Source organism: Erythrolamprus reginae, chromosome 2, assembly GCF_031021105.1.
Source record: "Erythrolamprus reginae isolate rEryReg1 chromosome 2, rEryReg1.hap1, whole genome shotgun sequence".
Taxonomy (NCBI): domain Eukaryota; kingdom Metazoa; phylum Chordata; class Lepidosauria; order Squamata; family Dipsadidae; genus Erythrolamprus; species Erythrolamprus reginae.
This window is the reverse complement of record NC_091951.1, coordinates 87,704,175-87,731,668: the sequence shown is the minus strand read 5'-3', so window position 1 is coordinate 87,731,668 and position 27,494 is coordinate 87,704,175. Positions and strand designations below refer to the sequence as shown.

General features: G+C 39.0%; 1 protein-coding gene across 4 annotated transcripts in view; it reads left to right on the top strand.

Moving 5' to 3' along the window:
- ATP2B2 (ATPase plasma membrane Ca2+ transporting 2) overlaps window positions 1–27,494 on the top strand; it is a 169,218-nt gene that overhangs the window by 44,906 nt on the left and 96,818 nt on the right. For all 4 annotated transcript variants that reach the window (XM_070735780.1, XM_070735779.1, XM_070735778.1 and 1 more), the window contains exons 2-4: window positions 2,695–2,892; window positions 16,848–17,105; window positions 21,112–21,237. In XM_070735780.1, coding sequence (XP_070591881.1) covers window positions 2,695–2,892; window positions 16,848–17,105; window positions 21,112–21,237 — 582 coding nt within the window. The remainder of the gene's footprint in view (window positions 1–2,694; window positions 2,893–16,847; window positions 17,106–21,111; window positions 21,238–27,494) is intronic.

The following is a 27,494-nucleotide window of genomic DNA, read 5'->3' as shown; positions in this document are numbered from 1 at the left end:
TTTTTTCATGGCCGCACATGCGCAGATGGTGGAGTTTGCGTGTGGGCGGCGGGGAAGACCAAGGGAAGATTCCTTCAGCCGCCCAACAGCTGATCTGCTCCGCAGCGCGGAAGCAGCGAGGAGCCGAAGATGGGGTAAAGGCAAAGGGGAAACCCCATCTTCGGCTCCTCGCTGCTGCCGCGCTGCGGAGCGGATCAGGTGTTGGGCGGCTGAAGGAACCTTCCCTTGGTCTTCCCGCTTGCCGCTTGCCAGTCCACACACGCCCCCCTGGATGAGCCGGCCACAGGGGCGAGGGGTGGGGATGAAGGGGCAGGACTTCCCGGGCGGAAGGCATGCTCGGCTCTGCCGCTCCAGCCCCTTTCGGCCGAGCAGCCAGGGAAGTCGAGCCAGGCATGGCGGCGGCCTGCGCCGATGTTCCCCGCTGCGACGGAAGGCAGTCGCTTGGCTAGGGAGGCTCGGCCGAAAGCGGCTGGAGCGGCAGAGCCGAGCACGCCTTCCGCCCGGGAAGTCCTGCCCCTTCATCCCCACCCCTCGCCCCTGTGGTCGGCGGGAATGAAAGGGCAGGACTCCCTGGGTGGAAGGCGTGCTCGGCTCTGCCGCTCCAGCCGCTTTCGGCCGAGCCTCCCTAGCCAAGCGACTGCCTTCCGTCGCAGCGGGGAACATCGGCGCAGGAGGCAGGAGAGGACCGGGCGACCGGAGAAGCAGCGCTGCCGCCGCCACGCCTGGCTCGACTTCCCTGGCTGCTTGGCCGGGGAGGCTCGGCCGAAAGCGGCTGGAGCGGCAGAGCCGAGCACGCCTTCCACCCAGCGATTGTTCCGCTGCCGCCAGCATGGCCTGGCTGGCAGCGGAAAATGTAACGGAGCCCACGGGGGATTCGCCTTCCTCCCACCCGCAGCCGAGACTGATTGTGGGCTCCTTCGCAACCTCGGAGAGCTTCCGGGGCATGAAATCTCACGAAAACCAGGAAGTCTCCGAGGTTGCGAAGGAGCCCACGATCAGTCGGCTGCCGGCGGGAGGAAAGCGAATGCCACGGGGCTGGGCTCGGCTCCCCCCTCGGCTCCCCCCCTTACCAGCCCCGCCGCGGAAGGCTCCATTCTGTTCCCTGCCGGCCCAATTGAGCGGCCGGCGGTCTCCATTCAGGGAACAGAATAAAAAAAAATTTAAAAAAAAAAAAAAATTTTTTTTTAAATAATATTTTAATATTTTATTTTTTAAATAATATTTTTTGAAAAACCGCGTTGCAGCGTTTCGCGCTAATCGAGAACGCGCAAGTCGAGGGACCACTGTATATTCCTTGGTATAGCATGAAAACCTTAATACAGTGGATATTACATATTGCATTTGTGTTATAGAAATGCTCTCTGCAAGTCAGGGTGGCTTTGAATCTGTTTATGACTAATAGAAAACACTTTTGTTTCAAAAGACTCAGATCTCTTTTTTCAGTCTTCTTTTCTACTTTTCTCTCTCTCAAAGCAATCCGTTAATATTTGAGGAAAGTTCTGGAATAGCATTTAGTAAGGCTCCGAATCAGTAGTGGGTTCTAAAACACTTTACTACTGGTTTGTGTACACGCTTGCTTATGCACACACTGCTTCTGCTCATGCACAGAAGCATCCCGGGCAAGTGGGTGGAGCCTCCCATCACTGGTGCTAACGGGCTGAACCGGAAGCAGCACACCACTGTTCTAAAGATGGATTTAGTTGGGAGAATGGGAAAAAGGGAAAAAAAACTTGTTGAAGCAGAAGCATTTTATTATTAATAAATTAATATTAATATTTTATTAATTTATTACATTATTATTATTATTATTATTATTATTATTATTATTATTATATATTATTATATTATAATATTAAAAATAAACTGCAGGCCACTGAAGCTGACTGTAGATCAGCTTGACTGTAGATCAGCTTGAGGTCAGCGGTTCAAATCTCACCACCGGCTCAAAGTTGACTCAGCCTTCCATCCTCCCGAGGTGGGTAAAATGAGGACCCGAATTGTGGGGGCAATTTGCTGGCTCTGTTAAAAAGGGCTATTGCTAGCATGTTGTAAGCCACCCTGAGTCTAAGGAGAAGGGCAGCATAAAAATCAATCAATCAATCAATCAATCAATCAATCAATCACTCAATCACTCAATCACTCAATCACTCAATCACTCAATCACTCAATCACTCAATCACTCAATCAATCAATCAATCAATCAAATAAATAAATAAATAAATAAATAAATAGACAGACAGACAGACAGACAGACAGACAGACAGATAAATAAATAAATGCAATCTGTAATACTTTTCTTAGCTATAAAACCATATGCAAGGAAATTCTGAACATATTTTTATCTATCACTTTGCTAATATAGTTGAAAGGTTGTAAATTTATTTGCTAAATTAATCTCTTGTTTTGCTTCCTCTTTTTGGCATATTATATAAACATAAGTTAGATTGTTAGCCCGGGCTTCTTTACGATTTTCTTTGCCTAATGGAATAGCTAGGTAAGAAATGTGTTTCTCAAATGCCTTTGCAAATCCACCAAAGTCTCTGTGATACATTAGCCGAGAATGAGGTTGCCAAAAGAAAATTACAAAATTGGAAGTCTAATGAGCTATGAATGATAAATGTTGTATTTTAAACTGTAGTTAAAAAAAATATTAACAGACCTGTCACTCACTATTAATGTTTCCTTAATCTTTAGGATTACCTGGCACTTCTGCTGACCTAGATAAAAGAAGGCTAATTTTTGGGAAAAACTTTATACCTCCAAAGAAGCCAAAAACTTTCATACAGTTAGTCTGGGAAGCATTACAGGATGTGACTCTCATCATCTTGGAAATTGCAGCCATTATATCTCTTGGGCTCTCATTTTATCATCCACCTGGAGAAGGAAATGAAGGTAAAACTTGTTTCTCCATTATTTATCTAATCAATATTATTTCCTTGGTTCCATTGTTACATAGATTTAGAACTGGCAGCAGGTTCTCTGCTTTTAATATTCAATTTTCCTATTTCTTTAAAGGTTTAAAAGTCCAATTTTCCTATTTCCTAAAGGTTCAATTTGATATGATTTAAGATTAATATATATAGCTACAGTAGTTTCTCAATTTTGTATTTTTTAATTTCACATTGCATGGGAAAATTATAGATTTGAACATAATATGGCCACCTCTAATCTGAATATCATTTTAAGACAGTGATGGCGAACCTGTGGCACGAACCTGGCACACGAGCCATTGCCCTTAGATTAGCTCCAACATGCATTTGTGTACTGGCCAGCTGATTTTTTGGCTTGCACAAAGTCTCTGGGAGGGCAATTTTGGCTTTCAGAGAGCCTCCAGGAGGATGGAAAAGGGCATTTTTACACCACACCACCCCATGGCTCCAGGGAAGCTTTTGGAGCCTGGGGAGGGCAAACAGGAGCCTACTAGGCCCACCAGAAGTTGGGAAACAGGCTGTTTCCAACTTCCAGAGGGCCTCCCAGGGGGTGGGGGAAGCTTTTTTTGCCCTCCTCAGGCATCGAATTATGGGCATGAGCACTTGTGCATGCATGATAGCACACAAGCATGCTCTTTTGGCACTTGAGGAAAAAAAGATTCACCATCACTGTTTTAAGAGATGCAACTTATGATGTGTATTGTAGCTGATAGTGACTTATCTGTTGGTGTAGGAATAAAAGTGAAAAATATCATATAACTTGATTTTTTTTTCTACCAAATCCTTATTTTTTGTTGAAGCAACTATTGTAAGTATCAAGAGGCAGCAATAAATTAAAACTGCTTATGCAATAATGAGGGAAACCTACAGATCATTGATGCAGAACTGTTACCAATCAGTCTGACTGCTAGCAAATTCCAAGTCACATGCTAAGTAACCATTGATATTGGCAGGGATATTGGATCTATAACACGGGAGTCAAACATGATTGTGTCATGGGATGCCCTGTGACATATTATGATGTTCTTTGCCTTTCCTGGCAAAAGGTGGGGTGAGTGTGGCCCGTGCTCAATGCATCTGGCCCATGGGATACCTCAGTGGGATGTACTGATCAGGGACGATCAGTGCAAGTAAATAATGTGTCTACTTGATGACTCCATGAGAGCTGATGGAACTGCGAACCTTTATTGGTAAAAACCTAAAACAGGGTTTCATCCAACTCACTAGGCCTCGAGTGGCCGCTCCAGTGTTGTTCTGTGAAAAAAAAAAAGATGGCTCTTTTTGTCTTGGCATTGATTATAAAAGCCTCAATGCAATGTGTGTAAAAAATGTTTATCCACTCCCTTAATAAATGACATGTTATCTCCTCTAACCAGAGGAAAGATTTTCACCAAACTGGACTTCAGAAAAGTTTACTATATAGTTTGAATTAAGGAAGGAGACGAGTGGAAAATTGCCATTTGGGTTGTTTCCAGTTTAAAATTTTCCCATTTGGATTACATGGAGCCCTAGCCATGTTTATGCAACTGATAAATGAGGTGGTACATGAACATCTTCACAAGGAGATTCTGGTTTATGTAGATAATATTCTTGTTTAAACTGAAACATGGAGAAATTATGTAAAGTTGGTGTGATCAGTCCTGAAAAAATTAGGTCTGCTGAACAGTACAGTATACCAAATTGTCAAAGTGTGGATTTTACCAGACTCAAATTTTAGTTGCTGCATATCACATAAGGGATAGGAATGGATCTGGAGACAGTTTGAATAGTCATGGAATGGGCATCCCCCCCCCCGCTCATGTATCAGAATGCAGCTGCAAAGCTTTCTAGGTTTTGCGAACCTTTATCAACAATTCATCCCCGCCTTTGCTAAAATTGCATTACCCATTACCAATTTCTTAAAGACAAACAGGGAAGCTAAACATAGCTAGCCCCTTGAAGTACCAAGTAGCCTTTGAGAAATTGTTTGCAGACAAACCTATCCTTAAACATCCTTCACAGTCCAGGCCAACACCAATGATGTTGCTGTGGGAGTGATATTACTATAAGCCAATGCTACTGGAAAATGCAAGAGTAGCAAAATAAGCAAAACTTAAATACAGCACTTGGCTTGCAAGAGTCATTTAGAAATCAATTTCAGTGGCATTTTGAGTAAATATTTTGACCTGATTTTTTAAATTCTGGCAAATTTTATAGGTTTCCCCCACTGACGTGAATGCTTCAGCTGATACTGAGAAAATATTTTTCAGGATCTTCCTCCTTTTCCACATCGTATATAATAATAGACACGGTGACCAGATTTATATTTTATGACTTCTTACCACTACTAAAATCTTAGAAGTTACTGTTAAGTTTAGAAAAGTTTTATTATTGAATCTGAAATGAAAGAAAACAGAGACAAGTAATTTGTTAACAGCAACAGTCTGATATTTTGCAGGACCCTGGATTTGCAAATGTACTGGTCTCCTCTTTTTAAGCCGCATATTATAAAGTAAGAAGGCTTTGAATATTAGTTATGAAAACATTTAGTTGGGTTCCATCTACCTGAACAGCTTTGTTCTCATGATAGAGCATGATGCTTGTTTCCAATTACCATATAAAATATTTTACAAGTGTGATAGCTCATGATATTGGAAATGTGGAAAAATAACACTTAGCGTTAGAACTTTAGTGCTTTTTCCACACTCATTAATAAATTATTCCACTCAAAATATTGTAAAACATTTCTTCATGAATATTTGGTTACATTTTGACAACCTATTTTCAGAATGCTTATAACCTATTACATTGCACTAAAAATATTTGTATTGTTTTCCATTGAAACTCAGATACTTTATGAATAATTTATTTATTTAATTTAATTTATTTATTTAATCCCCTCTCCAAGGACTCACGGCGGCTTACAACAGATAAAAACAACAGAATACAATAGCTAAATCCAATTAATTAAAACTAAACAAACAATGCTAAAAATCAGTCATACCCATTCAAACAAAAACTATACAAACATTTGTTGGCTAGGGGGCTGAGATCTAATCACCCCAAGCCTGGTGGCATAGATGAGTCTTAAGACTCTTGCAAAAGGAGAAGGGTGGGGCAGTGCGAATCTCCAGGGAGAGCTGGTTCTAGAGGGCCAGGGCCCTCACAAAGAAGGCTCTTCCCTTAGGCCCTGCCAAACGACATTGCCTAGTTGACGGGACCTGGAGAAGGCCAACTCTGTGGGACCTAACCAGTCACTGGGACTCATACAGTGGAAGGCCGTATGTAGTAATCTGGCCCGATGCAATGTAGGGCATTCTAATAATATTTCTACTTTGCCTATTCCAAGTTGAAATTAACAATAAATGAATGAATGAATGAATGAATGAATGAATGAATGAATGAAAGGGTGGTGGTGGTAAATAAAGTACTTATGCTTAGTAAGCTAATATATTTACTGAGAAGTAACTTATTTTGCATTCAGTTGGGCTGAATAGATCCAATATTGAAGGCTAAATATTTTGTGCTTAATCTGAAATAACTCTGTTTGCAAAATAATAATGCAATCTTATGCATAGAAATAAATCCTATTGTATTAATTGAATATCCTATGGGAATAAACCACTTATGCAGGAATAAATGAATTTGATTGGATTTCCTTCTTAGTATATGCTTGTGGAATGGCATTGTAAACAACCGATAGGTTCAATATTTGAAAAGTGTCCATTTAAAAGTGTAAAAAAAGGAGTCTTGCAGATACAGATAGCTAAATATCTAGCTAGCTAGATTTATATACATGTAAAAGCTATCCTCCACACTGTGGAATTTACAAAGTGAATTGTCTGAATTATCGTGCAAGAGAAAGAACAATTAACATTGGTTAAAGCCGTAGGTGGGAAAATCAAATTATTCACCTAAATGAGGACAGCTACAAGATTGGCACATTAAAATATGAAAGCATGTAGAACCTCATAAATGCACACTCCATTGAGATGTGCAGTTGACCATTAACTGACCATCTGTCATCCGATTTATTTGTCATATTCAATCCTTCTCATACTCTGTATACCTTTCTTCCTATCTGTCTGAATGTCTGTCTATTTATTGCAGATAGGTACTTATTTAAGATATTTCCATGACCGCCCACCCCATATGTGTCCGTGTATGTGTTGGATACATGATCCATAATATAAAATAATATATTTTCTTTCATTTTCTTGTTGTAACTTCTTTTCAAGCTCATGATTTTATGTCATCAGTACAGATAATAGAAACAGGGGCACAATATTTTAGAAATGTTCAAATATATGTAAATCTTTGTGTTATAATTCATAATTTATGCAAATTTCATTAGCTCTTTATTGAAGCTAACTGAAATTCAGCATAATTAATGCTGAATTAATGCTGGAATTCAGCATTTTAATGCTGCCAATATTAGCAGAAAAGAGGAAAAAGGAGCACTGGAAATGATAAATATCTATGAAGATTCTCACTCATCCAGGTCAAAGGCACTTTTTCAAGAGGCAACTGGACTTTCTTTGTTTTTCCTTGAAGAAGTTTCACTTCTCATCCAATAAGCTTTTTCCGTTCTGACTAAATGGTGAGGCATGGAAGGATTTATATCATTTGCAGTCATTTGGTTGTTAACAGTCTGTCTGAAAGTTGTTGAGGCCACTTGGAGATTTATCGGCGCCCTCTGGGTTACCTGAATAGTGCATATAGGTGTGGAACCTTTGGGGAATTGCTGAAATTGTAAACAGCATTGTAAACCTGTTTACTGTGTTGCAAACAGCACAGTGTTTTCATCAGTTCCAAAAGATTTCACACCTATTTGCGCTACTTAGGTGATCCCGAGGGCACCAATAAATCCCCAAGTGGCTATAGCAAGGTTCAGAAAAAAGGACTACAAGGAATATAAATCTTTCCATTACCCTCCATTCAGTAAGAACTAAGGAAGCTTCTTGGATGAGAAACAAAATGACTTCAAGGAAAAACAAAGAAAGTCCAGTTGCCTTTTGAAAAAAAATATATTTTTGAGACTGGAAAAGATAAATCTTAATTTCATACTGTTTTCTTTTTTTAATCTGGCCTGGAATAGATAGCATTTAACATATAAAGCAATGTAAAACATGCTTTGAAAAATGATTCATAATATTTTCAGACATTGAGCATAGCTTTTCTGTTCTTAATTACAAGTACAGTGGTACCTCGTGATACAAACCCCTCTTGATACGAACCCCTCGTGATATGAACCCCTCGTGGTACGAACCCCTCGTGATACGAACCCGGGGTTTGGAAATTTTTTGCCTCTTCTTACAAACTTTTTTCGGCTTATGAACCCACCGCAGATTGCAAAATGGTGCTCCGCTGGGTGCCGCCGCTCCGGCTGTCACCTTTTAAAATAGCTGGGGGGCTTTTCGGCATTCTCCCGAACCTGAACTTTTCGGGTTCGGGCTTGGGAGGCCGTCGAGAAGCGCTGCCCCCCCCCCGCTGTCACCTTCTGAAACAGCCAGAGGGCTTCTCGGCGTTCTCCCGAACGCCAAACCCGGAAGTTCGGCAAAAGTTTGGGTTCAGGTTCTGGAGGCCGCCGAGAAGTGCCCAGCTGTTTCAGAAGGTTACAGCCGGGCAGTGCCGCTTGGTGGAGTGCCGTTTTTGCGATCGGCGGCGGTGTTTTCGGCCGATCTGGAGGCTGGAAAGGAGGTGGGGAATCCCAATAGGGAATTCCATGGGCGGAGCTTTGGGGTTCGGGTTCAGGAGAACGGCAAGAAGCCCCCTGGCTGTTTTAAAAGATGACAGCCGGGCGGCGGCGCCCAGCGGAGCGCCATTTTGCATTTTTTTTCTCTTTGCACGCATTAATCGCTTTTACATTGTTTCCTATGGGAAACAATGTTTCGTCTTACGAACTTTTCACCTTACGAACCTACTTCCGGAACCAATTAAGTTCGTAAGATGAGGTATTACTGTACATGAAAAAAAGTGATGCTATTATAATGGGTTGGGTTTATTAAACTTAATTTACATATTTTGGCAGGTTCCTGCAGAAGAACGAAAAAAGAACTTTCTTTACAAAGGTAGAGAGGAAGTAGGCTAGTGCTTATGTGAGATCTGAAGTACTTCTGAAACATTTTTGAAGTGCACATAGCCATAGCTGATAGCAAATAAGTTGTAATGGGTAGATCAGAGATAACTTATTTATACTGAATCCATTTAGCAGCTATTAAAGTGCCTTTGAACAGCACTCTGTACACATGGATATTTTAGTTAGAAATCCAGTGTTACTGGAAGTTCTGTAGGCTGAAAGATGTTATTTGCTTGTTAACATCAATTTCAAATTGTAATTTGCAACATAATGCATTTCAGTCCAGCTTTTTTCCCTTGCAAATAAAATATTAGTCCAGGCATTTTTCAGTTCCCATATTGGTGCTTAAATTAATGACAATACAATTTTGAAAAAAAGAACTGCAGTGGTTATTTTTTTAAAATAAGTTTTTATTCACAAATAGAATAACAATACAATTCAAAAATAAGAATAAATAACTATTACAAACATGTAATTAAGAGAAAGAAAAGAGCATAGGGAGAAGGAATTTTTTTTAAAAAAACTAAACACCTAGCGAATAACCTAGTGGTTATTTTAATAATGTGAGCCCTCCCACCCATCTGCAGTTGGTCCAATGAGCCTTAGTCATTATGTAAAAAAACCCAGATGTTTCCTTGAATCTCCATCTATCAGTTAAAGACCTATTATTAATAAGACCTGTATATTAATGGGTGTCCCCATAGCAATAGCATTTAGACTTATATGCTGCTTCTCAGTGCTTTACAGCCCTCTCTAAGTGGTTTACAGAGAATAAGCATATTGCCCCGAACAATCTGGATCCTCATTTTACCGACCTCGGAAGGATGGAAGGCTGAATCAACCTTGAGCCTACTGAGATTCGATCTGCCATACTGTTGGCAGCCAGTGATCAGCACAAGTAGTTTGCAGTACTGCACTCTAACCACTGCACCACCGAGGCTGGTGGAAGTATTTAATACAAATACTTTTGGACCAAACATAAATGATAACGTCTGCAACAAAAGCATAAATATTAACTTTGGGGTGAGTTAGGGCAGGAATCACATCATGCATCTTTGAGAGATAAATGCTGACTAACTTAATCAATTGATGGTACTCTCAACATATTAAAGTGAGATATATTAATAAACATAGAGGATATAATTTATCCCAACACATTGTTGAACTTGTGCAATTTTATTTATAAATATGACAGAGCATCCTGAAATTGCTGATTATTTAGATGCTGAAATAATTAAGATTTTCAGACAAAATCTTACATCTTTGCAGTAAGAACTTCTATTGGCATGATATCCAATAGCTAATAGAAAAATGAAGTGGTGCTAATGATAATGAAAAATAAAGGTATAAATCATGCCCTCCTTCTATCTCAGTTTTTTAACTGGTTGGAGGGTACAGATATTCTACTTGCTTAATGTGACATTAGCTTTTATTATGGAAGAAAGGAAATTATTAGATAGCTGCCCATTTTCTTACCTGTAATCCAATATACAGTACAGTGATACCTCATCTTGCAAACGCCTCATCATACAAACTTTTCGAGATGCAAATACGGGTTTAAGATTTTTTTGCCTCTTCTTACAAACTATTTTCACCTTACAAACCCACCACCGCCGCTGGTTTGCCCTGCCTCCAGACTTCCGTTGCCAGCGAAGCACCTGTTTTTGCGCTGCTGGGATTTCCCTGAGGCTCCCCTCCATGGGAAACCCCACCTCCGATTTCCGTGTTTTTGTGATGCAGGGGAATCCCAGCATCGCAAAAACGGGTGCTTCGCTGGCAACGGAAGTCCGGAGGTGGGGTTTCCCAACGAGGGGAGCCTCAGTGAAATTGCAGCATCGCAAAAACACAGAGGTCCGGAGGTGGGGTTTCAAGAACTTTGGTGTTTTTGCGATGCTGCGATTTCACTGATGCTCCCTTCCCTGGGAAACCGCACTTCCGTTGCCAGTGAAGTACTCATTTTTGCAATGCTGGGATTCTCCTGCTGTGATTTCCCTGCAGCATCGCAAAAACACAGAAGTCCGGAGGTGAGGTTTCCCATGGAGGAGAGCCTCAGGGGAATCCCAGCAGCGCAAAAACGGGCGCTTCGGCTGGCAAAAGGGGTGAATTTTGGGCTTGCACGCATTAATTGCTTTTCCATTGATTCCTATGGGAAACATTGTTTCATGTTACAAACTTTTCACCTTAAGAACCTCGTCCTGGAACCAATTAAGTTTGTAAGACAAGGTATCAAGGTATATGTTTCGCACAACATTCAATGGGCCTTATTCTTTCTTTGATGTTGCACTGTGAATTTCTTGTTCAAGTTCAGAAACCTGTTTGCTGAAGTCTAAAACCGGGATTATCTTTATGCAGCTCATGATAATGAAGAGTAGTTGGTTTCTGGTCACTGTGCAAATGAAAGAAGTAGTGCCTCCACAATGATATAGCTATTTCTGTGGAATACATCTCATAAAGAAGATCAGCAGTTTACTGACCTTCCTTTGAGCCCAGCTGAGCAGGAGTTGAGCTGGATTTCCATTCAATTCTTATCTGTGCTGAAGGGAAAAATTAGTAGAAGGGTCACCTTGATTCTCCTTCTTCATTGAGTGTCTGCCTTTGATGCTGTGACTGCTACTACTCAGATATCATAGCAGTCCCACAAACTGCATTAAATCCCAGTACATTTGAAGTGAGGGACTGTAATGATATTCTGTGCATTTCCTCATAGATGTGCTGTGGGTTCTTTTTGTCAAGCTAGAATAATGGAAGTATGATATGTAAGAGCATTTCTGCAGTGGCATTTTTTTCCCATTCTTTTTTAATGGCTTGGTTTAACTGTTTTCTTGAGTGATAGCTAATACATCAAGTGGTGCTGAAATGGGTTGAAAGGTCAATATTATTTCCTTCATATTTTCCTTTGTAATTTCTGAGCCAAACATCCCTAATTATGATTATTGTTTCTTGGCATGCCTTGGCTTCTTTGCTCATATAATCCTGTAATTTATAATAACTGAATTAGTCATTTGATAGGCAAAATATTATAGAGTAGTAACAGAATGGACAGGACTGAACTGAACTGGACTGGAATAGAATGGAATAGAATAGAACTCTATTAGCCAATTGTGATTGGACACACAAGGAATTTGTCTTGGTGCATAAGTTTATATAATGCAATGATATTCTATAAGAAAGCTTATATATGTGTTGGAAAACCATTCAGTACATTCCAGATATAATTTTCTATGTATTTTTATTTATTTGATTTTTCTGGATATCAGAGCTATGCTAAAGTTTTCTAATTTTCCCCAGAGCATATAAAGGACCATTAGTGCCAGCAGTTTCCCCACACAGACCACCCAATTCTTTAGTTACAAATGACAGATTAGCTACTTTGGAACAGTTGAAAGGTACTGCTGTAACATTACATCAGTTTTCTACATGTGGGATTGGCAGAAATTATGAAACCCTGTAGACTGAACATGTGTGTCAGAAAGTACTTAAAAGGAATACCCTTTTCCAACATGTGTGAATTCAAATACACTGGTACCTCTACTTAAGAACTTAATTCGTTCCTTGACCAGGATCTTAAGTAGAAATGTTTGTAAGTAGAAGCAATTTTCCCCATAGGAATCAATGTAAAAGCAAATAATGTGTGCAAACCTAATAGGAAAGAAATAAAAGCTCAGAATTTGGATGGGGGAGGAGGAGGAGGAAGAAGAGGAGGATAGTCGCGGAAAAAGATGAGTTGAGGGGAATCAAAAAAATACAAAACTTTAAGGCTTAAAGAAAAAAACAGGGATTCTGAGGCGGCGAGGAGGAGCACACACCTCCCATACACCCAGCGCAAGGCTGCCTCCCATACACTGCACCAGAGAGAGAAACCCAGGCGAGTGAGAGGGGGAACCTCCCGCTCCTTCGACTGAAAGGCAGTGGCTGCTGCTGCTGCTGCTACCTGCTTCCTCTTCCTTCCCATGCTGAAGGGCTCCCCTCTTCTCTTGCTCGCTCGCTTTGTAGCTGGCGCCTTTCCTTCACTGTGGTGACTCATTGGTTTAGCTGAAGCCGAGTTTATCCGGCTGGGGCGAAGCGTCCCGTTTTGCCTTTCCATGCCCAGATGCTCTGTGAGGTAACCTCGTGCTGGGTGTATGGGAGGCAGTGTGAGGGAGTCACCGCAGTGAAGTGGTTTATTCCCTCTCCAAGCACTCAGAGAAAGGAAAATGCTCCGTTCACTCTGGGGTGCCAAAGCCTCCTTAAGTGCCACCGAAAGGCTCCTCTGGCAGTCCAGAAAAGCCCAAAATGGCCAGGATTAAAGGGGGAATGGCAAGAAACTGCCCGGGACTTTTGCTGCTCTCAAATTTCCTGGGAAATTTTTCCGGGATCGGTTCTTAAGTAGAAAATGGTTCTTAAGAAGAGACAAAAACATCTTGAACAGCCAGTTCTTATCTAGAAAGGTTCTTCAGTAGAGGCATTTTAGGTAGAGGTACCACTGTACTGTTTTATAACATATTATGCTTATAGAAATTCAATCTCTATCTGGGACACTGAAGGAAAAGCATATAAAAGCAGTAATTCCAGTCAGAGGCAAACAGGGTTATTATAGCCTAAGGTGACAAATATATTTTGATAGATGCATAAGGAAGACAAGACTTAATGGAAAAGTAAAACAGACAAAGACAGCTAATATTAATGAAAAATCTCCATTGGCATGCACCGTGTGTGGGTGTATGTATATATGTGTACTAATACATTCTCTCTCTCCCTCTCTCTCTCTCTCTCTCTCTCTCTGATAGATGAGAATATATTTAAAATCATGTAAATGCCTTATCTTTTCTTTCTTATGGAATTTTGTATTGCTTTTATTATCTTTCTATATTTTATTTCATATGTTTTATGGCTGGGATATTTCATCTGTTGCCTGAAATGTTTACTGATCTCCACTGTAGGGAGAGCCAAGGGATCATAGTAAGCATAATCATTTGGTGCTGGGAAGATAGGTGCATCACTCCTTATAGCTACTATCTTTAAACAGTCTCCTTGAATTATGGTTTGGCCCAGAATTTTCCAGCATATGATAGGCACAGACTTGGAAGAAGACTTGAAAAAAATATTAGGAGCAATTGATGATTGAATAAAATCAGAATTTATTAATTGGACTTATATGCCACCCCTCTCCGTGGACTCGCATAAGTAATTCCCATTGCATAAGTAGTTCCCATGCATTTAAAACTTCAGGTCAGCAAAGTTAAATTCTGAGTACAAAGTGTGTCCTTGAATTCTATGTAATAACAATCCACGTTTTAAATTCAAATTCTTATTACAGAATAAAGTAAATAAGTAAAGTCATAATGTAAATAAAGAATAAAATGAGCCAACATTTAAAAAAATATTATACTAAGATGGGAGGAAGAATCCATACAGAAGCACACATATACATTTCCTAATTGAAAAGATTAAATTAAATACAGGAAGGCAACAAGGTAGGGCAACACCAATACAACCAATGGCAGCGAATATACAATGTCTTCTCAGAAGTTTTTAAAAAATGACTTACCTTTAAAAAGATAAGATCTTAACCACTCATGTGATGTTTAATGATAGAAATCCTGAGAAACTGAGACCAAGACCAGGCCCTTTTTTCAGATCTAGATAGCCAATCATTGGAAGTCAGTGATACCTAGTTCCTGGACTACCCTTTAAGATTGAAAAAAAAATCAGTTTTTATAGTGTGCAGTGAAGAATCAATTGAAAACTTGTATACATTCACAACATTAGAGAGAATAGTGCAGCCAGATCCAGCCCAGAACATTTTTCTGCCAAGATGAAGCAGCAAATTCATCCTTCCACCTTTCAAAAAATTCAACAAATAGATCTCTTCTTCCCAGACAATGAAAAGATAGTTATTTATAGTATAATATATATAGTATAATAGTTATTTCCTCCCTTGATGCTGAATATATTTTCTGCAAATGGAAGAATAGAGTCATTCCATGTGAAATGGACCAATTTTAAAGATCATCCCGACCTTACCATCTCAGATTTTGATGAAATTTGGCACATAGTTTCTTTATGATATAAAATTATGCTGTGCAAAATTTTAGTTCAAAAGACTAAAAATTGGGAGTTCTAGGAGACCTCAAATAAAGTTTGCAAAATGCTGAGTCGGCAAAAATGACATTGTGGGCCAACTTCTAGAAGCTGTAAACGTGGCAGTTTCAGTAGTATGTTGGAGATATTTGGAGAACTTGCACACCTTGTAAGGCTTTATAAACTGGCAAAACTCCATGTACCTAGTCCTCTTACATTTTCCATGGTTCAGGCTCAAACTTTGCAAAAAATCCTGAAAAATGAATTTACAGAAATCTTCAGGTTGCTTAGTTTCAAAACTACTTGACCTTTCAGGTTGATTTTTGGCAGGTGTACTAAGTACACAGCTGCAATGAGCACTTTATTTCAAGTTGTTGAAAAAATATAAGAGTTCAAATTTGGTACTTAACGGGTTTTTGCCAAATTTGGGCTAACTTTGATGCCCAGTTTGATCCTGTGGCACAGCTTCAATCCTCTTCCATTTAGCACCATTAGAAAGAGCAGACTCTCTTCTTTAAGAATATACCTTTTTCATTTTGGTGTATGGATTGCAAATATCTGTTTGCGGGCAGCCTGTGATTTATGCACTGCACCTTGATACAAGTGGTTCTTAAAACTAATATCTTGTAGGTGAAATATCTATTTTTGAGTAATAATTTACAAAAATGAAACACATTAAGTACATGCTCATGCATTGGTATGCACCTCTCTCTTTATTTTATAATGTATAAGTAATGCTTTTTGAAAAAACCCTAAAAAATAATATATGGGTAGAATTGTAGCCTCAGTAAAATTTACTGGTTGGAATACTTGTTGGATTTCCCCCTTTTCTGTCCTATCTTGGATACCATCAGCAGAGTAGAGTAATCAGATTTAGTTCTTGTTTCTGCCATTCCTGGCCAATCCGTGAATATGAATCAGTGGCATTTAGAATGAGGATCTTGTTTAGTCATAGCTTCTTTCATCAATACCAGAGAATACTCTTAGATCTGTTCCTTACTCGTCTCTCATGATGTCAGACCTCCAACTTTAATATATAAGGATAGTTTTTCAACAGTTGCTGGGATAAAGTATCCAAAGTTCTCTACTTCTGTAGCCAAGCCTCTTGGACAGCAAAATTTCAGATAAGGTATTATTTGGGTGCCTTTGAGCAGCGTTGAATCCTAACAATTGTTCTGTCCCAGCTATGGACCACAAAGAATGCAATGGCTTGAAATAATCCATGCAGTTTTCTTGGCAAGATTTTCAGAAATGATTTGCCCTTGCGTTCTTCCTAGGGCTGAGAGGCAATGACTAGTGCCTAAAGTGGCACTAGAACCAGTGGTGGGTTGCTTGCAGTTTGCCCTGGTTTGGGCGAACCAGTAGAGACAGTGGTAGGAGACTCTGCCCACCCATCCAGATGTCATCACAGATGATTTGCGCATGTGCAGCAGCACTGTGCATGAGCAAAGTGAGTGCACACTTACGTGCATTCATAGTTCCGAACTGGTTGCTAAGGTAAGTGAAAGTGACTAGAACCCACAGTCTTCTAATTTTTAGACTGGTGCTTTAACTACTACATCAAACTGTCTCTCAAACACCACTGATGAAGGTTGGTATTTCTAATAATTAGATTTATTTAATAATCCATTTGCAGAAATTTAGCTGTGCTTTCCTAGTTTCTATAAAATGCCGTCTTAGATCCCATAGTGTTAACTGTAACATATGATACGTTATCAAAATCTGCAATATTAAAAATTAAAATTCTAAAGTTTTCATAATTTTCAAGTAATATCCTATTTTTGGTTGTCGTTCTCCAGAGTGTGCTACCGCCTCAGGAGGAGGTGAAGATGAAGGTGAGGCAGAAGCTGGTTGGATTGAAGGGGCTGCCATTCTGCTCTCAGTTATATGTGTGGTGCTGGTTACAGCCTTTAATGACTGGAGCAAAGAGAAGCAATTCCGTGGACTTCAGAGTCGTATTGAACAAGAACAAAAGTTTACCCTAGTCCGAGGTGGACAAGTAATTCAGGTTCCAGTAGCAGAGATTGTAGTTGGTGACATTGCACAAGTCAAATATGGTATGCTTTTTTTGTATACTTTCTAGAAAATGTATGTCTGAATCCCTAGGAATTATTTATAACCTATTAAATAGTAGCAAGAAAATAATTGCTAATAAATTTAAGGCCGATTCCTTATAATATACAGGAAAAAATGTAATATAACATAATCAATTATTTGGAAAAGATGTTTAATTTGTTTTTGAATTTTAAGGAATAACGTAATATTATATTTAGTGATCAAAGAACTAGCTCAGATTGGTAGATAAAATCACTAGTTGGTGTTTTGGCCTGTCCACATCCCACACAGCTAGTCACGGATCCTGAGGCTTGAGAGAGCTTTGTGGCATGGTATCAAAGGTCCATGCATCTGGCACCCAAGTCCGATAGTGAGGAGGTCGGAGAAGATGTGGTGTCAAGGCTGAAAGCCAATTAGGGCCTTCTGCACTTCCCAAGATGTACACGAGAGACTCAGGAGAAGAGGAGGAGCCTCTTCTTGATGCTAGGGTACAGAGAGCTGCTTGAAGGCAGGAATGGTTAAGCAAAAGGAGGTCTCTGCGTGAATATATCTGTAGAACAATTGACCATGCCTGTAGACTATTTAAAGTTTAGGCATGTCATGATTCAGTGTGGAAATCAACTTTCATGTTGTTCTAGCTGTTCGTTTGTATCTCTCTCTTGGATATTATTGTTTAAATGATGAATTATAAAATGGCAAGTTGGACTAATTACATCTGGGTTTACTGCCAACTCAGAGTAAGTCCATGAATGAGATATATGTGATCAAAGAAATGATTTGTTTGTTTTGGTTTCTGTTTGGACTCTGGCCTGTTGTTGGAATGCTAATTAGCAGCTAGCACCAAACAGACTTATTTCCTGATTTTCTGGACTTTTAAATTCAAACCTCACTGCTCATAAAATGTTAGAAGTAAAATTTTAAATCTTGTAAAACCAGTGCGTGTTTCCTGGGGGGGGGGGGGTGTTAGTCGCTGGGACAAAACAATTGGTACCATGCTAGTGAAAATCAACTGAAGGATAATTTGAGGAAGAATAGATAGGGATGCAAAGGAAGAAACTTAATGAAGACAAAAAGAAGCAACATTGCTTCATATCATGAAATTTTGTGGTTGCAGAATAGCATCCATCCTTAATGAAGAAATTGAGGATATTACTGATAAGAACAATGAACATCCCAATGTCAAGAACCCCATTTCTGTCTTTCTCAATGAAACAAATAGCATGCTTAATCTTTTCTATATATTTATATTGGCTTGCTGCAACATGAACATGATCATATTATTTTCATCCATGACATGAACCAAAATTCAGCTGTGGTTCAGCACATAGTGGAATTGTACTGTTGCGACCTTAATTCCTTAATTGCTTATTAAGGAAATTTGAGGTGACATTTCTAAACTAAAGTCAAACAGCCAAGATGGGGAAAGCAATCTAAAACATATGAAGCAATTACAGTGGCTATAATTTACAAAAGACATATCTACATATTTCTATCTCTTCCTGTATCAATCTATAATTTGAAATATCAAGTTTAGTTTACAAACGTTATAGCTATATATCCTTTTCTCTTTAGAGATAGGATTTTTGGTAGAATTATCCTGTTTCATATTAATTAAGAATTGTTCTAATTAAGGAAAGAACTCAGACATTCTAAAAAGAACAGTCTGAAATAATGCAAATTTATATGCATGTTTCAACTTTGGTGAAATCTGTCTCCTTTTTTAACACTACATTAGGAACACTAGAGCCATTTGGATATCATCTTTAAAAATTTGGTTTAAGCTCTTTTTACTAGAGCAAAAGAACTTGAAGGATCTGTTCTGCCAGCGTGTGCCACCCGCCCTTAATTACAGGTTGATTAATCCAAGCAGACACACACACACACACGATAGAATGCTAGTAAATGTTCTTTATCAACAGAAGAGAAGAAAAAAACTTCCTTTTAAACTTCAAAGGGATTTCTTGTACAAACAAGGCACACTTTAAAGACTATCCAAGAATGAAGTCTAATAATGAATCCAATTACTAACTCAGTAACTGGGAATTGGCTCACAGCTACTGTTGTCCACACGAAGATATACACTCACAATGAATTATAGTCCAGAGTCCTAGAATTCAAACAAAGTCCTGAATATAATCAGGAAACAGCAAGTCACGATCTTGACAAACTATGATCAGATAATCTTCCACAATGGCCAAGCCAGCACGCTGCTATTTTATCAACAGCTCTAATTACTGGAGCCCCACCCAACCACAGGTGGCCTCTCTTATCTCCTGTAATATGTCTTAAGTTGTTCTCTCCTATGCATAGCTCTATGTATGCGTGGGTCTGTCACATGTTCCTCATCTGAATCCAACGAATCCAATGAAGATAAGGAAGATTGATCTCCTCCTGGGCTGTCAGCCAAGCCCCCCTCTTTCATCACACCCACACTTCCTTGGTCATCCGTAAATTCACTAGTTGACTCTATCGGGAGCAAAACAGGCCTGTGACATGTGGATGTTTCCCCCACCTCCACCCCCACATTCCTTGGGGCAGGAGCTGGGCCAGAGCTAACCACAACAGGATCCAACTGTGTGCCAAACAATAATTGTAGTTGTCCTTTGGTTTAATAAAGTTTCAGTACCGCTCAGATATGCTTGGAAATAACTGCTTTTTGTGCATTTTGGATAACATAATTTTTGCGTGCACTGCATTTAGTAAAACAATGGAACACCATGCCTAAGCTTTTGAAAAATTTCTCTGCTGTATAATCTGGGTTTTTAACCTCCTTGTATGCACTCCATGTTGCTTTGCAAAAACTGGGATCTTAGTTTTTGAATAGTTGATTTTTTAGTGCTTTCACAGAACAGTAATTAGCTAAGGTACTCAAGGTTTGCTTAAGTCCAATTGAAGTTTGTGATAAAAGCACTGCATTTTTTATACACAGTAGGATTGGAATATTGGCTAATTTCAGCTGCTGATGTGGTAATTTAGTTATTTTGACCAAAAGAAAGTTAATGTATAATTAAACAAGGGAATCAAAAGCACTCCTTTCTCACACCTGCTTGGCTTGGATTCTCTTTAGGCTGCAAAAATCTTTTATTTTGGAATTGTCATAAAGGTTATGCACAGACAACAGTAGCTGTCTGTCTACAGAAATACTTTTGAGTTTATCACGCAAACTTCTTCTGAAGATAAGACAAATGCACATCATTAGTCAGTGAAATCCTGTTTGGATTATATGGATATTTTCAGTCAGATGTTGCAGTATGATGCCATGGTGAAGGATAGAGTAATCAGCTTTAAAAAACTGCTTGTCATATGCTAAAATATGCTCCAGATTGATCCAGTCAACCAATATACTGTATATATGGCTGTTTAGCATTGATAGGCTGATAAGCAACAAGAGAGAAAAAGAGAGTGAGCAATTATAGATATCACCAGGTGGTAGTATTCTGATAAACTTACTAAAGATATAGCTACAGAAGATGCATATTTTTAGTTGGATTGCTAAGTGGCTAAGAGACTGAGCTTGTCGATCAGAAGGTTCCAAGGCAGTTCAGTGATTTGCATCCTCAGCTCTGCATAATTATTATTATTATTTATTAGATTTGCATGCCGCCCCTCTCCGTAGATTCACTCTGTAATGGAGTGAGTTCCATTACTTGTCCCAGATTCTGCCAACCTAGCAGTTCGAAAGCACGTAAAAAATACAAGTAGAAAAATAGGGACCATTTTGGTGAGAAGGTTACAGTACTTTGTCAGCCTTCAGCATTTAGTCATGCTGGCCTCAGGAAGATGTCTTCGGACAGCACTGGCTCCTCAGTTTAGAAACGGAGATGAGCACCACCCTTAGAGCTGGAAATGACTAGCACGTATGTGCCGGGGAGCTTTTACCTTTACATTAATTATGGAAATCTGGAGTAAGGAAGTTTCATACAGTACACGTATGATATGAAGCTTCATACATTGCAAAATAAACACACCTTTTCAAATTAGATTTTCTCTTTATGATTTTACTGATAGGTGATCTACTACCTAGTGATGGAGTTTTTATTCAAGGAAACGATCTTAAAATTGATGAAAGCTCTTTAACTGGAGAGTCAGATCAAGTCCGCAAATCCATCGACAAAGACCCAATGCTGCTTTCAGGTATGTTTTGTGCATTAAATATACCTTTGATAATCACAGTTCTTTCTTCCATTTTCTTCTCCTTTCTCCTCCACCTCCTCCTCCTCCACCACCATCACCTCCTCCTCCTGCTTCTCCTCTTCCTCTTCCTCCTCCTCTTCTTCTCTTTCTTCCCCTCCTTCTTTTGTCCTTCTTGTTCATTATCTATGTATCAGTAAGGGGTTATGTATGATACTATATATCAGTAAGGTGTGCATAAGTGCACCAGCATGCCTTCCGTCCCCTGCCCTAATGTTTCTCTTTTACTAGTATCATGTATATAAATATTGTTATATCTTTGAATACCATCAATACATTCCTGACAAAATAAATAAATAAATAAAAATAAATAAATAAATAAATATTCATTCAGAAAGGTTGAATGATATTCTTTACTTTTTCACTCACGTCTTTACTTGGCGGTAGCTTGTTTGAGTTTTGAGACTGTGAGTCTAAGCAGTTATCCATTCCTGTTTGCAGCAATAAGAATTAAATAAAGTGACAGACATAAAGCAACAATAAATGGCTTGCATAGATGGATAGCAGACCTGCTGTAAGGTAAAACAACCCTGGTTTCCCTATGCTGTATGAAGAAGCAAAGAAACAAGATATCTCCCTGACAGTTTTTTTTTAAAAAGTCACAAAAAAACCCTACAAGATCTACCCAGTATTATGCGTACTTAATTGTACATATGTTAAAGATTGCATTGCGCAATTATTTTTTTAAATTTCCATACCTCGTACTCCAAAGACCCTCTTTCAAAAGTAAAATAATTTTAAAAACTACATTCAAGACTCAGCTCATCAAACAAACCACCCATTGATGTCTGAATGAGGTGATGTTATGGATAATTAGGAGAAATACTAGATTATTTAGTGTGTTTTGGTTACAGATGAGTTTTCATTCTTGAGTGGTCTGTCCCAACTCTATTTTTTCCATAAAACCTCTTATTCAGATTGTATAATTTTATATAACATGAGGGCTTCTAACAATGGAGTCATTGTACTATATGAGAACTGACTGTACTATGCAAAAACAAATAATTCAATAGCAGATGAAATAAAAGCAAATGGCTCAATGGAAGCACTAATAGCAAAGCTAAAGCATAAATGTTTGGGATATATAATAGACAGTCGTGGAGGACTGATGTTTAGTGGCTCACAAAGAGCCAGAAGCAATGGAAAGATTGAATAACAGCAGCAACAGTATGCAACCCAATACCAGCTGGTCAAAGTATATCTTCTTTAGGCAAAACTCTCAGAACCTAACATTGAGTTCTGTTCACAAAGGGTAGGAGAAGGGAAATCTGATGAGCTGTTGAAAAATCTATTGGTAATCAAATCTCTCTCACTAAAGACTTGATAAAAGATAGAAAGACTTTTCTTTTTTAAAGTTGTTGATCAGACAGCATGAACTGGATACGTAATATGTTTATTCTCACTATATTTTTGGTATAAGGCATAAACATTTCCTATTTTCTGATTCATACTGTTATTTGGGGTTTTTTTTAGCGGAAAATATAGTAGATAAAATTCTTTGTTTAGCTGCTGCATAATATTAGCTACCTCTGACTCATGCATGGAGATGAAAAGCAAGATTTTATTTAATCTTTGCTAAGAATAGTTACACAACAATACAATGGTCAATCAGGTCAATTGTTAGTAGAAAATTATATATGTATATATTTGTTGCATAGAACATAGAATTTACATAGAATTTGTCTTAAGATTATTTCAGCTGACATATATAAACACACTTTTTGAAAACCAAAACTATCCACATTAGTTCAATTTATTTTTCATGTAACATTAGTTAAAGTGCATATAGTGTAACAAAATACATGCCCAAACATAATAGCTATGTCTTAAAATATGTATGCATATATAAAAAATACGGAGATAAATAAAATTTATCTATCTATCTATCTATCTATCTATCTATCTATCTATCTATCTATCTATCTATCTATCTATCTATCTATCTACCTACCTACCTACCTACCTACCTACCTACCTACCTACCTATCATCTATTTAAATATTGAGGCCATCCAATTCCTTAGTGGCTGCAATTAAAAGAAATGAAATCACACATATAGGTTACTCCCAGAAGGTTGCAATTAAAATGTTACTTTTGACCTCCTCAGAGAGGGTTCGCAACTTTGGTGTGAAGTGGGAAATGGGTACAGCTGAGCTTAGAACACCACTTCTCAACTGTGGCGAGGGGGACGGTTGCACAGGTTCACCTGGTGCGCAGTTGCAGCCTTATTTGAACAGGGTGTCTCTCCTTTCAGTCGCTCATGCCTTATCACCTCGAGGATTAATTAGTGCAATGCTCTCTACATGGGGCTACCTTTGAAGAATGTTTGGAGACTGAAGCTAGTCCAAAACACAGCTGTGAGTGCTGTTATGGGCTTACCAAGATTTGCCCATGTATCTCCATCACTCTGCGAACTGCATTGGCTACTGGTTGGACTCCGAACGCAATTCAAAGTGTTGGTTGTTACCTATAAAGCCCTACATGGCTTAGGACCAGGTTACTTAGGGGATTGCCTCCAGCCTTATGTATCCCAGTGACTGGTCAGAGCCCACAGAGTCGGCCTTCTCCAGGTCCTGTCAGACGGGCCTTCTCTGTGGCAGCTCCAACCCTCTGGAACCAACTCCCCCCAGAGATTTACACTGCCTCCACTCTCCTGGCCTTCAAGAAGGCTTTAAAAACTCACCTTTTCCAGCAGGCCTGGGGCAGTTGATCTCTAACACTCTGCTCCGGCCATTAGCATGACTCTGATGTGAATGAGTGCAGTTTTATGGTTTTATGACTTGGGCTTTTTAAGATTAGTTTATAATTGCTTTTATACATTGTGAGTTGCCGAGTCTTTGGAGAAGGGTGGTATATAAGTACAAACAAACAAACAAACAAAATAAATAAATAAATAAATAGATAAATAAATAAATAATTTTTTAAAAAAATGAAATCATATATAAAAAAGAGAACACAACCAACCCTTAGAAGAAACCTAAGTTAAAGTAATTGTCAGGCCTGGAAGTCATTTCAGTAGGCCTCCAGGCCTGCCACATTTTCTAGTGTGGAAAATTGGGAGGAGAAGTACTATGTAAAAAAAAAGATGTGTATGTGTGTGGGGGGTAGGCTTTGCATGGATTTTCATGGACTTAATGCCATGTACATGGGAAACACCTATCCCTCCCACTCATGAAGGACATGCTAAGCCGTTTAGCCAAAGAGAAGGTCTACATTAATGATATCCTCATATTCAGCAAAACTCTCAAGGAGCACTTAAAACTGGTGCAACGGGTGCTGAAAAAGCTACTTGCAGCTAAGCTCTATGCAAAGATGTCAAAATGTGAATTCTATCAAATCTCCCTTGATTACTTAGGCTACCAAATATTCAGCAGAGAAGTGGAAATGGATCCAGGAAAAGTAAAAGTCTTCGGAGAGGGGCAGCATACAAATCTAATAAATATAAATATATAAATATATAAAAGCGGTACTAAACTTTCAAACTCGATTCAACCTGCAAGCAACTCCAAAGCTTCCTGGAGTTTGCAAACTTTTACAGGTAGCTTTCACAGAGGTTGCGAAGCCACAACCAAATCAAACACTCTCCTGGTCAATGGACTGTCAAAGAGCCTTTGAGAAACTAAAACAACTCTTTGCTGATGAGCGATTATCCAACACCAAGACCCAAAGTGGCTATTCATCATCTAGGTAGATGCCAGCCATGGCAGCCGTACTCCTACAGAAAGACCCCCAGGGTAGAAATTTGCTTCTACTTGTGCCTATGTGTCAAAGAAACTCCCTGACACTGAGAGAAGTGGGCCATATGAGAGAAAGAAGCCTACATAGTCCGTTGGGCTCTCCTCTCCTGGAAACATTTTCTAGGGTAAAATGCCCTTTGAGGTATGGCCTGATCACAAAAACCTCAAAGCTCTAAAAACCCCTAGGACTATCTCTTAAAGAAGTCGGCTGGGCATTGTACTTCAAACAGTCCAAATTCAAAGTATTTGTACATTCCAGTACATCCCAGTGGGAAAAAACTACTAGCAGATGCCCATAAAGAAAACCCCAATTTTATAGTCGTAGGGAAGAAGTTGTCTATGCCATCATTCTCCCCTTGCAATCAGCCACTCAAGTCACCACCCGGGATCAAACGGACAACAACCAGATGCAAGCCAGGACAAGCTGACAGTGACCATGAAGGAGGTGTTCCCAACCGACCCATGGTTCATAGACAATGAGAATACCTTGACTAAGAGAGATGGACTGGCTTGGAAGGACTCAAAACTATATGGTTTTTATTTATTTTTTCTTCTGCACATGCACAGAAGCCAAGTTTCCGGCACTGCACATGCATCACCATTTTGTTTTTCGCTTTTTGGGGGGGATTTGGGGAGGTTGCACTGCGCATGCATGCACCCACAAAGTGCACCCGTGGGGCACAGTTGGAGGCGAACCAGCAGCGAGGCAAGTTGGAACCCACCCCTAAGCAGAATCTGTAAGCAAGTAAGTGAAGGTGATATGTGAGTTCATGCATCCTGTGGATGTTTTCAATACCTGATGTTATCTGTGGTTCCAAGAAGCATCCATCTTCTTATGGGATTATAAGAATGCCATTATTTGCTATTATTGCCAATATAAGAGAAAAGCATTTTGTCAAGGACATGTAGAAATTTGTGATAAACATGAAAAAGAGACAATAGCTCTATTTGCAAAAGGGATATTACACATTCCTGGATGGCAAAAAAGAAAGTTCTATCAGAATAGAAATATTCTGCTTCTCCTTTGCAATTTAATCCTTCTCAGGACTGTTTTACAAGAGAGAAGAATGCTACAAAACACAATCAGACAAATGTTGATTTGTTGCCTGAGAAATATCATAGTGATGTTTTATTTGAGTTTATCTCTCTTAACTCTCTGCATCTATATAAAAAGAATCAGAAAAACCTAGGAAAGAATAAAAGAAATGAAAGAAAAAAGAGACCTGTGTTTGTTCAGAAGTAAAGAAAGCACTGGTGGACATCATGCTTTATTAATTTTCTTTTAAAAATGAATAAAAATGCAGCTATATTAAGGAATCAGGTCAGTCACTGCCTGGAGAAAAAACAACTCAAATTCACATTTGATTCTTCAGCAGAAAGTATTCCAGTATTGGATTCTTGCTAAACGGAAGCATTGCAGCAGGCTTTAAACTTGGACATATTCAAATTCATTTCACCTAGGACATATTCTGGATTCACTGAACACTTAAGATAACACTTGCTTACATTCGTACTCACTTCTAGGCGATTGGTTTAATTTATGTAGCAATTTCAGTAGGTTGGTAATGAGTTTTTCTTGTCTTACTATATATATGTAAAGCAGAAAATCTCTACTATGCATTATAGCAACTGCTTTGTGTTATAAGAATGTTTATTCTTTCTTGCATAGTTCTTCTGCACTGATTCTAAAAATTATATTTTTTCTATTTATTTCCAGACTTATTTAAATAAAATGCAAACATTGGTATTTACTTTTTCTACTACTTCTATATCCCAGTATATATTTGTCACAGGAGAAAGTCAGGCATTGCTTGTATCATAAGCATTTGCTGTGCTCTTGACTCACACAGAGAGAAAGGGTGGATTAGCCCTCGACTTTTATCATAGTAGGGAAATACGGCATGTGCTTATGTGAAACTTAATTGGTATAAAATTAAGCAGAAACTAAAAATTACTTTATATCAGCCCCTTTGAAATTAACACAGAATCAAAGATTCTTTGAATCAAAGATTCTTATCATCAAGTTGACCAGGGCACTTTTAATCAGCAGTTCCAAAATTGTTGGAGTCTTGCATGGCTATCTTAGGAAACTGTTGCATTAGAAACATAGAAACATAGAAGACTGACGGCAGAAAAAGACCTCATGATCCATCTAGTCTGCCAACCTTTAGGAACAGTTGGTAATCTTTTCCCAAACCCTTGTCCATAACCAATCTGATAATGAGAAATGAGATTTCGGTCTTTATTTTTGTTCAGGCAGTATAGCAGTCTGGTGGTCATGAGTTGGTTTTCTCAGATTTTTTTAGAACCATTTCCTGCAACACATTTAGTTTTGTGTGTTCAGTGGAAAGCAAGCACATTGTTCTAGATCCAGCCCAAGGGTTGGGTGACAGGTAGTTCAGGATTTGGAAGTAATTTATTACACAAATATGTATTCTTAAGGCAGTACATGAAAATAATGTA